General features: G+C 37.5%; 1 protein-coding gene across 2 annotated transcripts in view; it reads left to right on the top strand.

Annotated features, from left to right (window-relative positions):
• The window catches only part of NOL10 (nucleolar protein 10), a 50,345-nt gene that overhangs the window by 20,272 nt on the left and 17,261 nt on the right, over positions 1 to 12,812 (top strand). Inside the window, exon 14 of one of the 2 annotated variants that reach the window (XM_066179925.1) lies at positions 3,324 to 3,395. The exons of the other annotated variant lie outside the window; for it this stretch is intronic. Coding sequence (XP_066036022.1) covers positions 3,324 to 3,395 — 72 coding nt within the window. The remainder of the gene's footprint in view (positions 1 to 3,323; positions 3,396 to 12,812) is intronic. 2 annotated transcript variants of the gene reach the window in all.

Raw genomic sequence — 12,812 nt, 5'->3', positions numbered from 1 at the left:
AAACAATTCTGCAGTCTGATATATTTACTTACATTATTAGATTTTTGCATTTAAAGAGATGCGGCATTTTATACATGAGTTATGTCAGGTTGTTCTTCGGATGTGAATTGCCTGTTTCTGTAATTCAGCTCTAACCAACTCACATTTTGTTAACTGTGCTGTTCCATGCTTTAGAGAACAAAGAGTGACAACAAATATTTTTGTATTTATGATAGAGTATTAGCTGTAGTTAGCAGCTGAACACTTTCCATTTACCTTGTCCTTTGGAAGATTGAGAAAGTAGCTCTCCACGCATTTTTTTTCTCTATTGTATTCTTTAATTAATGGATTAGGGAACACAAACTCACATATTTTCAAAGTCTGATGAGTTTTTAAAAGTGGAATGGACTAGTTAGTTAATTTAAATAATCCAGATGGAAAAAGCATTCCTTCTGTCACTAAAGGTAAGGTTCAGCTTCTCTCTGAAAATTGTGCACTGAGATTATTTTTATGCAGGTGTGCGTGATGCATGAACTTGACAGCTCTAGTACATCAGAGGTTCACATCCAGCTTAGCCGAAAAGTTATTTCATTGTCTTGATTGTCACCAATGATGAATGTTAGTTAGAACTTCTTCAAGTTAGCATTACTTTGAGTATTCTTGCACATATTGTAAATCAAAATGAAAAATGGTTACTTTTTGCTCTCAAAAATCTCACTCTCATAGAATCCTCTGTGAGTACTGAATTTGTGTTTTTGAAGTCAGACAAGTAATTTTTAGTTAAGAGATTTAAGTGCTCTGTATTAGATCTCAGATCATACCTGGAGACAATATTGCAAACTTAAATACTGAATAATACTATCTAGTATTTTTGCAGCATGCAGGCTATTCCAATGGAGCGTAACATGATCTTGCCCTAAACCGACTTCCTGTGTCATCATCCCCTGATTTTTGTTACCAGTGTCTGCCTAAACTTGTTTGGATGGTACCCTTTTATGGGTTTTACATTCACAGTGACACGAGTATACAAATGGATGCCAATGATGAATGTTAAAGCATAAATCCAAATATGAGTTCTATTTCTGAAATATTGTTGTATACAGAAAAAAATAGAATTTATTTCAAAGGCTACTGCCCAGATTAAATTTGCTTTTCACAAAAGCTAAACTTCTCCAGTTTGTATCAATGGCTTTGAGTTTGAAGGCTGTTGAACATACCTTAAATACTGTTGTTACTTTTTTTAGTTGACAATCTGTAGTTCATTTCAAAACATGTAATATTTACTTTAGACAATAGAAAAGTTAAATAGCAGTGAGAAGAAGTTACTTTAAAGTAGCGACAGAAATCTCACACTCTGGTCTGACTTTTTTACCTGTGCCTTTTACAGGCAAGACTGAAGGGGCTGGCACAGCCAGCCTTGTATAATTGAAGGGTGTTTTACTGCATTTCCTAAAAATCATGTATGTAGCTCACTAAATCTGTTTTTGTTGGCTGTTTTGTTTATTTTTTTAATCTATCTTTTAAATGAAGAAAATATAAAATGGAGGACTTGTCAGCCTTCAACTGCTCCAGGGCATTTCTTATTAAGGAAAACTTAATGCTATTAACACGTTCATATTACAGTTTTATTCCTTGATCTTCCAGGCTAGTTATTTGAGCTCAGAGTTGCACACCTGTCCTTTGGTTTCTCTGTCAGTAGATGATTAGTACATGGTTTTTTTCCAAGCTTGGAAGATTTACTAATTTCCTTGCACAGGCAAAGTTAAGTTGAGTTACATGGGTCTTTGGAGCAAAACTTCAAAGAACTGTTACTTGATTGCTTTTCATGGTGTCATTTTCTATCTTTTTCTAAGAACTAGGATTCACAGTTTTTATAATAAGTAACTTCATTTTCTCTTCATTTGTTTACTTTAAGGTGGACTTGAATACTACTAAAAATGTGACCTTTGTCTTTGAGATGTTGACAGGAACTGAGTTATAAGTCTTGTTGAATTCCATAACAGAATAAATGCCTGGGAGAAATGCTACTGACTGTAAAGGACAGTTATGTAAACAAAATCCATTCAATTGTCTATGTCTGTCATTGGCCAGTAGTGCTAACAGTTATTCTCTTGTTTTAAATGCTTATTGGAACAGCTGTAAGGAATTGCCATGGCTATGATCAAGGAGAGTACTTAAAATCCCAAATGTATGGTGCTGTGCTCTATGTAAAGAGAAAAAAAATTTACAGCAGTGGGAGTCTTGCAGAGCAGTATGTGTATAGATGGATGCAGACAGACCCAGCATCCGCTGTCCATGATCGGAGTTGGCCAGACAGTGCAGGACTGTGCCCAGCTCAGCATACCCAGCCTCTCAGCAGGTTTTATTAGTGTGGGCACAGTGCTGTGCTAACACAGCTCATGACTGGTGAACTGGAGCTGGCTCATGTCCGGCCAGCTTGGAATGTGCTTTGACTGAGCTCATGTCTGACTGAATTATCTGTGTACGTGTGCCCGTTCTCTCCATTGTTAATGCCAAAGCTAAATTTCCATTTCAAACCCTAAAAAATTATGTCTCGTGAACTTCAGGATTATAAAAGATTTGACAGTGAGTATCATAATATTGCCTTTAAAAGAAATGGCACGCATCAGCTTTTCCTGCAGAAGTTCCATCAGGATAGGTATGACAGTTGAGACTAGGAATGTCTGAGAACACTCTGCATTTCTTATAAAAAAGTAAAAAATCACTTCAGTTTTTTCTTTTGTGTGCAAAGCTGTAAGTAGAGGAAATACAAGGTGATTTTTTTGGTTTTCTAGAAAGAATAGGCAGGTTTGTTTTTAAATGGCCAGATACCTCATACAGGTACACAGTGCAGAGTGAGCAAAGAGTAAATTGAATCTGATGGTTGAAATGAAATGTTTGTGTTGCATAGGTAACATCTTGAGTGGCTTAGCTTAGAAACTTTGTTTTTGTTTTATTTTGTGGGGCTTTAATGAGGGCAAGTGCCTCTGAATTTCTGACTGGAATTGGGCCGTTTGCCATCGATTTAATAGCTAACTTGCAGTTTATGCAAACATTTGGAACCTGCTTCTTGCCAGCTGGCTTCCTGGTACATCACTTTGATGTGTGCCTTGGGAAGGTTGAAATGAAAGTTGTGTGTGCCTTGGGATAGTTTTTAGACTACTGACTCAGAAACATAAGTTGATTCAATAGTGCAACCAGGTCTCCTGGCCAAAGAAGCAAAGGGAGGCAGAAGTTCCACTGACACATGGTGGTCCATTGGCCTGGGATCTAAGATGAGTCAGTTTCTCTTTAAGTTTAATTGAGGCTGTCATGTTCTGTGACATACAACATTCTCTTTGCAGGTTGTACAGAAAATCCCCTTACATGTCAGCTCCTGGGTGCTCTGGGTGGAGAGCAAGGGGCATGGTGTTACTGTGAGTGTTTACTTCTGGTTACACAAACATGTCTGATCTTAGCACAGATGTTGCAAATCAGTCCTGTCTCATTTATTGGACTTGAAACTTTGGGCTACACGAACATACTGAAACTGAAACTTGCTGTATTCATTAGGCTGTTAAAAGAAGAGAGCAATTAAGCGTGTAATTAATTGAGTGTAATGTTCTGTGTTCTGGATTTTTTTTTTACTTTCCTGCAGTCTTGGCAGAACACTCCCTGTTGAGGCTAGAAGCAATGTACTCTTGGTGTAGTGAAGATATTAAGCTCTTTAAGAAAAAATAAATCCCGGAGCATCTCTGGCTTCTTTTCAGGTGGTTTTGGAAAATAATTTGATATCCTAGCACTCTCCTAGTTCAGGGCCGTTGGAGTTATAAACTGGAAATATTTCAAGAGCAAGTATTTCTTGCCTGCTCAATGATGCAGTTTCTCCAGGAGTGTATGAGGGGTTTGGTTTCTAATACAATACCTGCTTTGGACATGTGGCTGTCCTTATTGCTAGAAATAGCATGAATTTTGTCCTCTTAAAATAGTTTTAGAAAACCTGAGAAAAATTAGTTTTTCCTTAGTGGTTAACCCTGAAATAACATAATCACTGATTAAGGCAACAAATCCTATTAAGTTACACGTTTTCATTTAATGCTCTGGGTATTTGGTGAAACAAGTCTGTAGAGGGAACTTGTACTGAAGGAAAAACAAACAAAAGCAGTTTTTTAATACCTTAGTTCATCCCCGTTATTTATTTCTGGGTATTTGTTTGGAATAATGCTAGAATGTAAATTAGGGATGAACATGCTTTGATCATAGGTATCCAGATGACCTGCTTTTAAATGGCTGAGTTGACCAAAGTTGTGTTCACTTCACTCACAGACACCAAAAGCATTTATCTGAAATAGGTAGGTATTTTCTCTGACAGGGTGCTCTCACTAGTTCTATACAGGATGTTATGACTATCAGATACCTGTCTTTACAGTCTGTCATTTTCCACTTTAAAAGGTTTGGGAGGTTTCTCCTGTGTTATACTCTCCACACTTAGCTCAATGATCACAGCTTTTCGGAATGGCTTTATCACCCTGAGACTTACATTCTTATCCATTTGGGATCTGCTGATTGTCTTTTTTTCCTCTTTTGAGTCTTTATATGATAGGAATGCAAACCTACCTCTCCACACCTTGTACTTCATGCCTCTAGGGCCAGAGTTCTGTATAGTCACCTGTCATTCAAATAGTTTTTGGGTGCTGTTAGAGTGAGACCTTCTGTACGGATTTTTGGCTTGTGCGGTAAAAACTATGAATCAAATGATGCAATTCTTATTATATTTGTGTTTGGCACTTTGACACTAATAGAACAGATTAGCAGTAGAGTGCAAGATTTTGATTTCTTTTAGAATGTTTTCTTCTCTTCTGATTGGCAGTATTTAGGTCATTCTGCATAGGTGCTGCCTTAAATGTTGTCTTGAAGATCATATGATGAGGCTGTGTTTTTTGGAAGATAGTTGTTCATTTTGTTCGATACAGCCCTTCCCTTACAAGTTTTTGGTAAAGTGGAAAGCAGCCATGGAACTGGCTTGTGCTAAGAGATTTTTTCTATCCTGAAACAATAGATAATGTAGAAAAACATTTCATAGTCTGGGAAAAAATATTGTAAAATAAAATGGTAGTTGTGACGTAGAATGGAAAATTTTGGTCTTGGTCATAGTTTGTTCATTTTGAAAACTGTGAAACGACTGGAAAGAAGAGTTGTTATGAAGTAATGTATTACGTTTGAGCTTTGGGGCTGCGAAGTGTCAAAAGAACAAAGTTTCCATTAATAAAAAGATACTTGAGTGCATCTTTGGCCTTTAATTCTGAGTTTTGATATATCAATCTTGCAAAATTGTGTTTTCCATCCATACAGTCTAATCCTCTACACAAAAAATTGTCGGGTGAATGATACATTACCTATCTCACAGTATTTACAAGGATAGGAAAAAAGTTGTTTATCTTCACAAGCAGAAATGTGAGCTTCCTACTTGTAACCTAAACACTTTCAAACTGAAAAATAACACGCTGGGCTTTTTCCCAACAAAGGATATCCTCCATTTCCCATGTGCTGGCTGAGAGACACAGTACCACTTACCGCATATATATAGAAGGAAAACACCAATGTGTGATAATCAGGAAACAATTTCTGATCTTCCTGTAAGACTTGTTTTAGGTATTTTCTGGTGCTGATGATGTACTCGTTCGACATCATGTCTGGATTATGGAGGTGTATGAACCCTGCTTAGTGCTGTTGTGGCTGTTACTGTACTAGGCAGCACTTCAGTATTTTTTGAACAGGCAGCAGCAAGCTGACTGTAGAGTCATACCTGTAGTTTACATCAAACCCTTCATAGAGCACAGGAGAAAAATGTTAACAGCAGAAGTTGTATGGAATTATAGCAGGTGATTGCTCTGACCATTGATAGAAGAATCACATGCTTTTTAGCGTTGTGACCGTTTCTCAAGCAATTGATGGTAATGGATCTCCTGTTCTTGAGTTCTTTTAAGAAACATGTTTTGAGGGTGGAGTGTGCTCCCCTTTTTTTAAACACTGAGTGTCTGAAATTTTTTGTTTCTTAACTTGCTCTTGTTCTTTCATTCGGGCCATCTGTCCTTGATTTCTGAAAATCTAGAGATACAGTTGCTTAGCTTCAGTCAGTGAAGAGAGAGGCAGTCACAGATAATGAAAATGGGTAATTGATAAAAGGAAGTTTCGTACTGTGCTACATGTCTATCAGCATGTAATAAGAACTAGAGTGTTTTAGCTTTTGGATCAGAAAAATCAAAGCATGAGAGAATTTTCTCCATGTAATAATTTCAACTAAGTCTTTATTTCACTACATTTGAGAGTACAGGGTAACCGTATTGTCATCTTCTGTGTTGCACTCAGAATTGAAACATGTTGTGAGTTATGACTATTTTATGCAGAAATAGTAAGTTATGAAGATCTAAGATTTCTATCACAGAAAACCCTAGAAGTAAATAAAACTATCACATATGTGAAAGCTTTTGAATATTTATTTGAAAGCTGCTTTCTACTTAAAATTATTTCCTCAGTTATAAAAAATTTCTTCAGCATTATGTTCTGCAACAAAGTTTGTTTATGCTGAGCTTATCTTCATTATCTGTCTGGAGGAGCTGCATATTCCCAACAGGTAGTTGCTTTTCCTTCCCTTTGTGCTGTCTGGCAGTACTTGCATAAACTCACAAAGTCTTCCTCCCAGTTTTGCAAAAAGCAACTAAGCTGCAGTGGTAGTGTGTTACTAGAAACTCACACGTTCCTAGATTTCCGGCAGTTTGTCAGTCGTGTAAGGTAGAGAAAGAGCTGGATTTGCCATTACCTTTCCATCTGTAGCATTCCTCAAATTTCCCTAAAATACAGGTCATCCTCCAGTATGTTTTAATGACTGTAAAGATATTTATGCTGTAAAATTCCTTGGCATCTGGTGTGTACTGTAAAAACTGTTGTTACCAGCCACTTAAAAGCACGAGAGGCAAGATCCTACACAGTGTGACAGTTGAGGAATTTTCCTATCCCATGTAGAGACATTGAGAAGGGGACGTGCTGGGACTTGGCATTTCTAGCTTCCTTTTGGTGGTTCTTACTTGTTAATTTAGATTGCTACCAGGGGCTATTGCATACATGCTGAAATCAGTGCACGTGTTACTCTCATCTATTCTAGTGGAAGTTTTGCCCTTAGTAGTGCAAGAAGTGCCATTATGTTTTGAGAAAAAAACTTGTGAACAGTTGGAGCAGTTGGAAATGATGGAACAGTTAGAAGCTGGGTAGAAGTTCTTTCCTTGTTTAAAAGGAAGGCCAAGACAGTTACAATTTCCCCACTTACCATTGCCTTGTCCACCTCTCCTGCAGTCACAATTGTAAATGCAAGGGATTAACCTCATGAGGAATTTATTCTTTCTAGTGTTATCATGATGAGGTGGAGTCTTTTGTTAGACTGTGTCAGCTGTGAAGGTGGTGTCATTTGTGAGGGAGATTGTGCTGGTTCAGAGACACGGAGTCACTGAACAGTAAATTGACTTCATGAAGGTTTTAATGAGTACCAGAACCTATGCAAAGGAATTGGTAAGAGCACTTAGCCAAATGTGATAGGGAATGGAAGGTGTGGACAGCCAAAGTAAAATGTGGTTCCTGACTTACTGTCAGCAAGGAATTAGATTAGCTGATCATACTTGATCTGCACCTTTTTTTGTCTTTCCTGGGTAAAGAAAGACATCTCCGTAAGTGAATCAAACCTATGAAGTTACTCCCAGCTGATCTTGCTGCACAGTATTAAGACAACTTACCTAGTTGCCTCTCTTTTTACAGCAGGTATGCTATAGAAGCTGTTGTGTTAGCATAAGGACAGACTTCTGGTAACTTTTGGATTATTTCCAGCTGATATTTTTGGGAAGGTGCTTGAAGCAGGTCATGGTTGTAACACATGCTTTGAGAAGCCACTCTCCTCTTACCTTTTGAGCTTCATTTGGTTAGTTGACTTTGTGTGAAAGTAGGCTGTCTTTGTACTTCACGTTTCAATGTAGCTTTCTGACTTCACATTGTCTTAATATTTAAAACCTGTAGGTTGTCTGATAAATGACAGATCCACAGCAATACTGATGAAGTGGTTTTTTTATGTATGTCAGAACATGATAGAAACATTGGTGGAAGCATCAGACTATTCTTAATGCCATGGCAGGTAAGTTACAGAGAAGTGTCCCTTTTTAGTTCTGTCTTGTAAGGAAAAGAGCTATTCTGGTAATTTTATTTACAATTTTAAGGAGTAACTTCATTTGCTTGAGGGTGTTTTTTCCCAACATTATGAGCAACTGGACCATTGTTTTCTTCAAAAGATGGTGGCTTCACCAAGAACACTCACAGTGAGAGCAGACCTGTGACTGGTTAACTGACTGTAGTACTTGTCAGACCAGAGAATATGAGATTTTAAAAAATAAAAACCCTAACCACCACTGTAAACCCGAACTGCTTAGAATTACAAAAAGAAGTACTTACTATCTGATAACTACCATGGTGGAAAGATGTAGTATCTCATTCCTAGAAGATGCATGCAAGTTCCCGCAGCACTTTTTGTTTAACACTGGGAAGATCTTAAAAGTGATGTTTCCTTTAACATTAAAAGAGTGCTCTCTAAGGAGTAAACCCTCCAAACAGTTGTTTTGGCAGCTTCCATAGTATAGTGAAAGGTAGGAAAACCAACTATTCAACCTCTCTGATTAATGAATGTGCCAAAAATGTCTGGATGTGCTGGAGTTAGGATGAGAGAAAGAGGCAATTCATTGTGTAGTTCAGTGAAATTTATGAGTGTGTGGGCTTAAAACCAACAGCAGTGCTGTTGTCAGTAGTATGCCAAAAAGGGCGAATGTGCTATTTCGTCTCTGTTGGTCATGTCTGTACTCCACTAAGCTACTAGATGTCTTTAAAAGCACCAAATCTATACCATGTGATGCAGGGTGAACAAAAACATGAAATTATGAAGAATATATGGGAGATTTGTTTGGAGTTTATTCCCCAAACCAATTTAATTTAGAGAGTCAAAGAATTTTATTCAGTCCATTAAATAGAATTATGAGATTAACAGGGCATAATTGGAGTTGACTGTAGAACATTCATAGGAAGAATGAAGATTACAAAAGAATAGCAGAATTCAAATTGACAAATTGTTTAGAGCTCATTGGTTGCCACGGGAAACACTGTATATGGAAACGTAGTAGACAGAAAGACAACAAGATAATGTGATCCCAAGGCTCCTTCCTAACACGAGCTGATTTCTTGGGCTGGCTATGATTGGGGGCCAAAAGCATAGTAACAAGACCAGAGAGCTGCAGCTTTTCACATCTACAAGCTAGAAATAATCTGTCTGGGTTTTTAGAGTTACCAATTGCAATTGATCTAATGTTAACAAGGTGCACCGAGGTGTTCTTTCTTCTCTTCACTTCTTAATGCATCTAGATGGAAACTTTTCAAAGTTATTACATATTGAGATCTGTCTAATTCTTAAAATTAGAGAACAAAACATTGAAAACAATACTCTTAAAATGAATAGTAATTAATATTTCATGTAATTGCATTAATTAAACTTGGCTATACATTTAGGGAGCTAATTATGTTTAAAATGCAATTGCATGTTTCAATCACTGCCCACACCCTGGGGATCATCTTTTTTCTTTTTTTTTACCTCCCTCATTACATCTTCTGTAATCTCTTTCTCCTGTTAAATGGTGTGATTGAAACTGAGAATATATATGCATAGATGTGCATTTGCTTTCTCCAGCAATATCCATTTAAAGGTTTTAAATGCTTTATATTGTGCTGGTTCATTATAAAAACAAACAAAATTAAAATTTTTATTATTATTATATGTCTTCAAAGAATTATTTTTGTTTCCTATAGGTAAATATGTATGTGAAGTCATTGACTCAGATTTATAAAATATATTTAGTTTCAAGAAATGATAGTCTAGAAAATAATCTCTCTTTGTTGAAGTGTTTGAAGTTTGTTGGTTTTTTGTTGGTGTTTGGGTTTTTTTTGGTGGCTGGTTTGTTCTTTTTTTTATGGTTTTGTTTTTTAATAGGAATGGAGGAATTAAGGAGCCACCTTGGATTGTGAATCAAGTCCCATTTTATCACAAGCACTCAAATTGTATAGTGTTTTCCTTGAATATTTCAGATTTCTGAAAATTAGTTGTTCTCCATTAGCTCCACTTAAAAGGGTGTTAAGAGTCACACTCCTCTGATGCTGAGCTCAGCTCTAGTTTACAGTGTCTCTGTGATGTATTTATTCTTGTGCATGCATTACTGTTCCAGAAATCCTCCTTGCTGCCTTTCACAGTCCTTGCCACAGCTCACATTCACATATGCTTGAGTTAAACAAAATGTCTCCACCAACTCATTATTAATTTTACACAATACACCGTAGCTAGAGATCTGTTGAAGACCTTCAATATATGCTATTTTTGTTGTAATCACCATTATTCAAATAATATGGCAGTGATTTTTTATTTAGTCAATACATTTTTGCTACTTAGTAATGATCTTAGTCAAAATGTGTAGAAAGTACCTCAACACATAGAGTTTTGACAGAAAGTTTTACTTCTGAAATACCAACGAATGGTGGTAGGATGTATTTTCATGCCTTTGTGTTATTAACTATATCACTATGGTGTGGCATGATGCGGCCTTACAGAGTTAATTTTTGTGAAATTGAAATTTTTGTCAATCTGCCTCCTGCTTTTTCATGCAGCCACAACAAATAATGCCTCTGCTTTCCAAAGCCTCTGGAACTGTGCGGTTGAATGATGTCCACATGCGTTAAGTTAATCTTCCAGAGGGAATTTGGACAATCTTTTCAAATTCTACTGAATAATTTTCAAATCCAATTAATGCTGTCTGTGAACATTTTGCATATTTTTGATTGCTGAAATAAACCAGTGGAGACTGGGAGGGTTGAGTCTTACTATATTTTGACATCTTGTTTATTGCTGAAGTTTATCACTGCCTTGTTTGAAATCTTCCAGGAACTTACTGTTTAACATCCAGAAAAACAGATTTTGGAACCTGTTTTTACTCTCTGAGAAGAAAAGAGCAACTGTTCAGTCACTCCTGTAGAATTGGTCTCAAAAACCTTCAAACAGATACTTAACAATACTTATCTGGATGTGCATTCATAGTAGTTTAATTTAAATTTCTTGACATCTGATTGTGGAAGCTTCTACATATCTTGGGCTTCTTTTTAAGTTGTTGAACCTGTTTAATACTAGTTAGGATTAGGGCAGGGTTTTTTTGGCTGTAAGGGCTCTGCAGAGCTGGCTGTCAAACTGTTGAGTTTAAAAGTGTGCAAGTGCTGTGTGGTGAAGATGAGGAACATTTTTAGGAGAATTACAGACCAATGACAGGATGATATTTTCTACAGAAGTGCTCAGGAATTGGGCATGGCCATAAAAACATTGCTGTACCAGATAAGACTTGTGGTGCCACAAGACTACAAAGTTAAACATCTGGTAGAATAGAATACAACGAACTGTGATTTTTGAAGTTATTTTACAACATTTAAAAAACATTTTTCTGTGAGCATTTTTCTCTTCTATTTCGTGGACAGTTTGGTCTTGGCCTTGTTGTCTCTGCTCCATTGCATGCTAAACCACTCATCATATTTTGGGTTTTCTATGTGTAAAGTCAAGAAATACTCTAATGTGCATAAGAAAAATTTGATATTAGGTAGCACAGTACTTAAAATTATCAAGTTCACATTTTTACTTCCTATGGCTTGGAATAAGATGAAAGGTGGTGGTGAGGCATGTGCATTACCATGATAGTGGTGAGATTTGCTGTGGGGAGGAGGGGACTGGTGAGACCCATCTGTCACTCTGCCTTGCAGTGTGGTGGTGGGACATTGAGGGACAGCTGAGCTTTGGTCACCTCATGGGGGCTGTTTCCAGTTGGTGAAGGAGGAAGGTGCTGAGAGGGGAGGAGAGCACAGAGTACCCCCTCACTCGCTGCCAGTGGGGCCCTATTAGTGGGTAAGGCTCCTCTGCTGGTGGGCAAAAACATTTTCAAAGCAATCTTACTGACTTTCAGTAGAGATTGGCAGAAATTGTCTCAAGAATGCTTATCCTACAGAAAGGAGAATAATATTGAAAACAGCCCAATATATTGATTTGATCACTGTTGGTGTTTGTGTCTGGTTTTGCTGTGCTAAAAAGAATTTGGATAAAAGCCAAGCATAGATGTGCACTCATTTAATAATGATTTTCCCATTGGCTGAGTGCAACTTTTCTAAAACTTGCAGAGAAACCTATTTGGTATATCATGAATATTGGAAAAAATTATATCTGTCACGTAAGATGCATGCAAATACCTCGTAACATTTTCCTATGCGTGCTGTGAATTTCAGTGCATTTTTCTCTGTGAGGTGTGGTAGATTTGTACGTTTCCACTCCAAATGGGCAATTAATTGACCAAATATTAATTGACCTATGCAAACTCCCCAGCTTTGTTTTGTTCTGGTGGCTTTAACAGGGACTGCAAGCCAGGCTGAGGTGCTGCCAGTGCTGGATGACAGCAGGTCCAAGGGGTCCCACTTGTGTTGCAGTGTGGCTGCTGTATAGAAGGTCACGAACTGGGGAAGACAGGCCATTTTCACTTCTCCCAGCCTTGTCCCTGGAGGCCCAGTGCAGACCAACCCTGTCAATTGTTGCTTTTGTACCTGGGCACAGGAATGGCCCCTGGCATTCTGGCGTGCTTTTGGCATCATCCTGGGATAGCTGTTGCTTGACAGTAGAGTATTAAATTCTGCAGTTAAAAATGCAGTAGCAGTTAAATTCTGTGAAGGGTTACCATTGCAAAAGAAGGACATTCCTT

This window comes from Chamaea fasciata, unplaced genomic scaffold (assembly GCF_029207755.1).
Source record: "Chamaea fasciata isolate MVZ Bird 193981 ecotype frontalis unplaced genomic scaffold, bChaFas1.0.hap1 SCAF_3, whole genome shotgun sequence".
NCBI lineage: Eukaryota > Metazoa > Chordata > Aves > Passeriformes > Sylviidae > Chamaea > Chamaea fasciata.
Note: the sequence above shows the minus strand (reverse complement) of the source record. Positions and strands in the feature narration are given on the sequence as shown.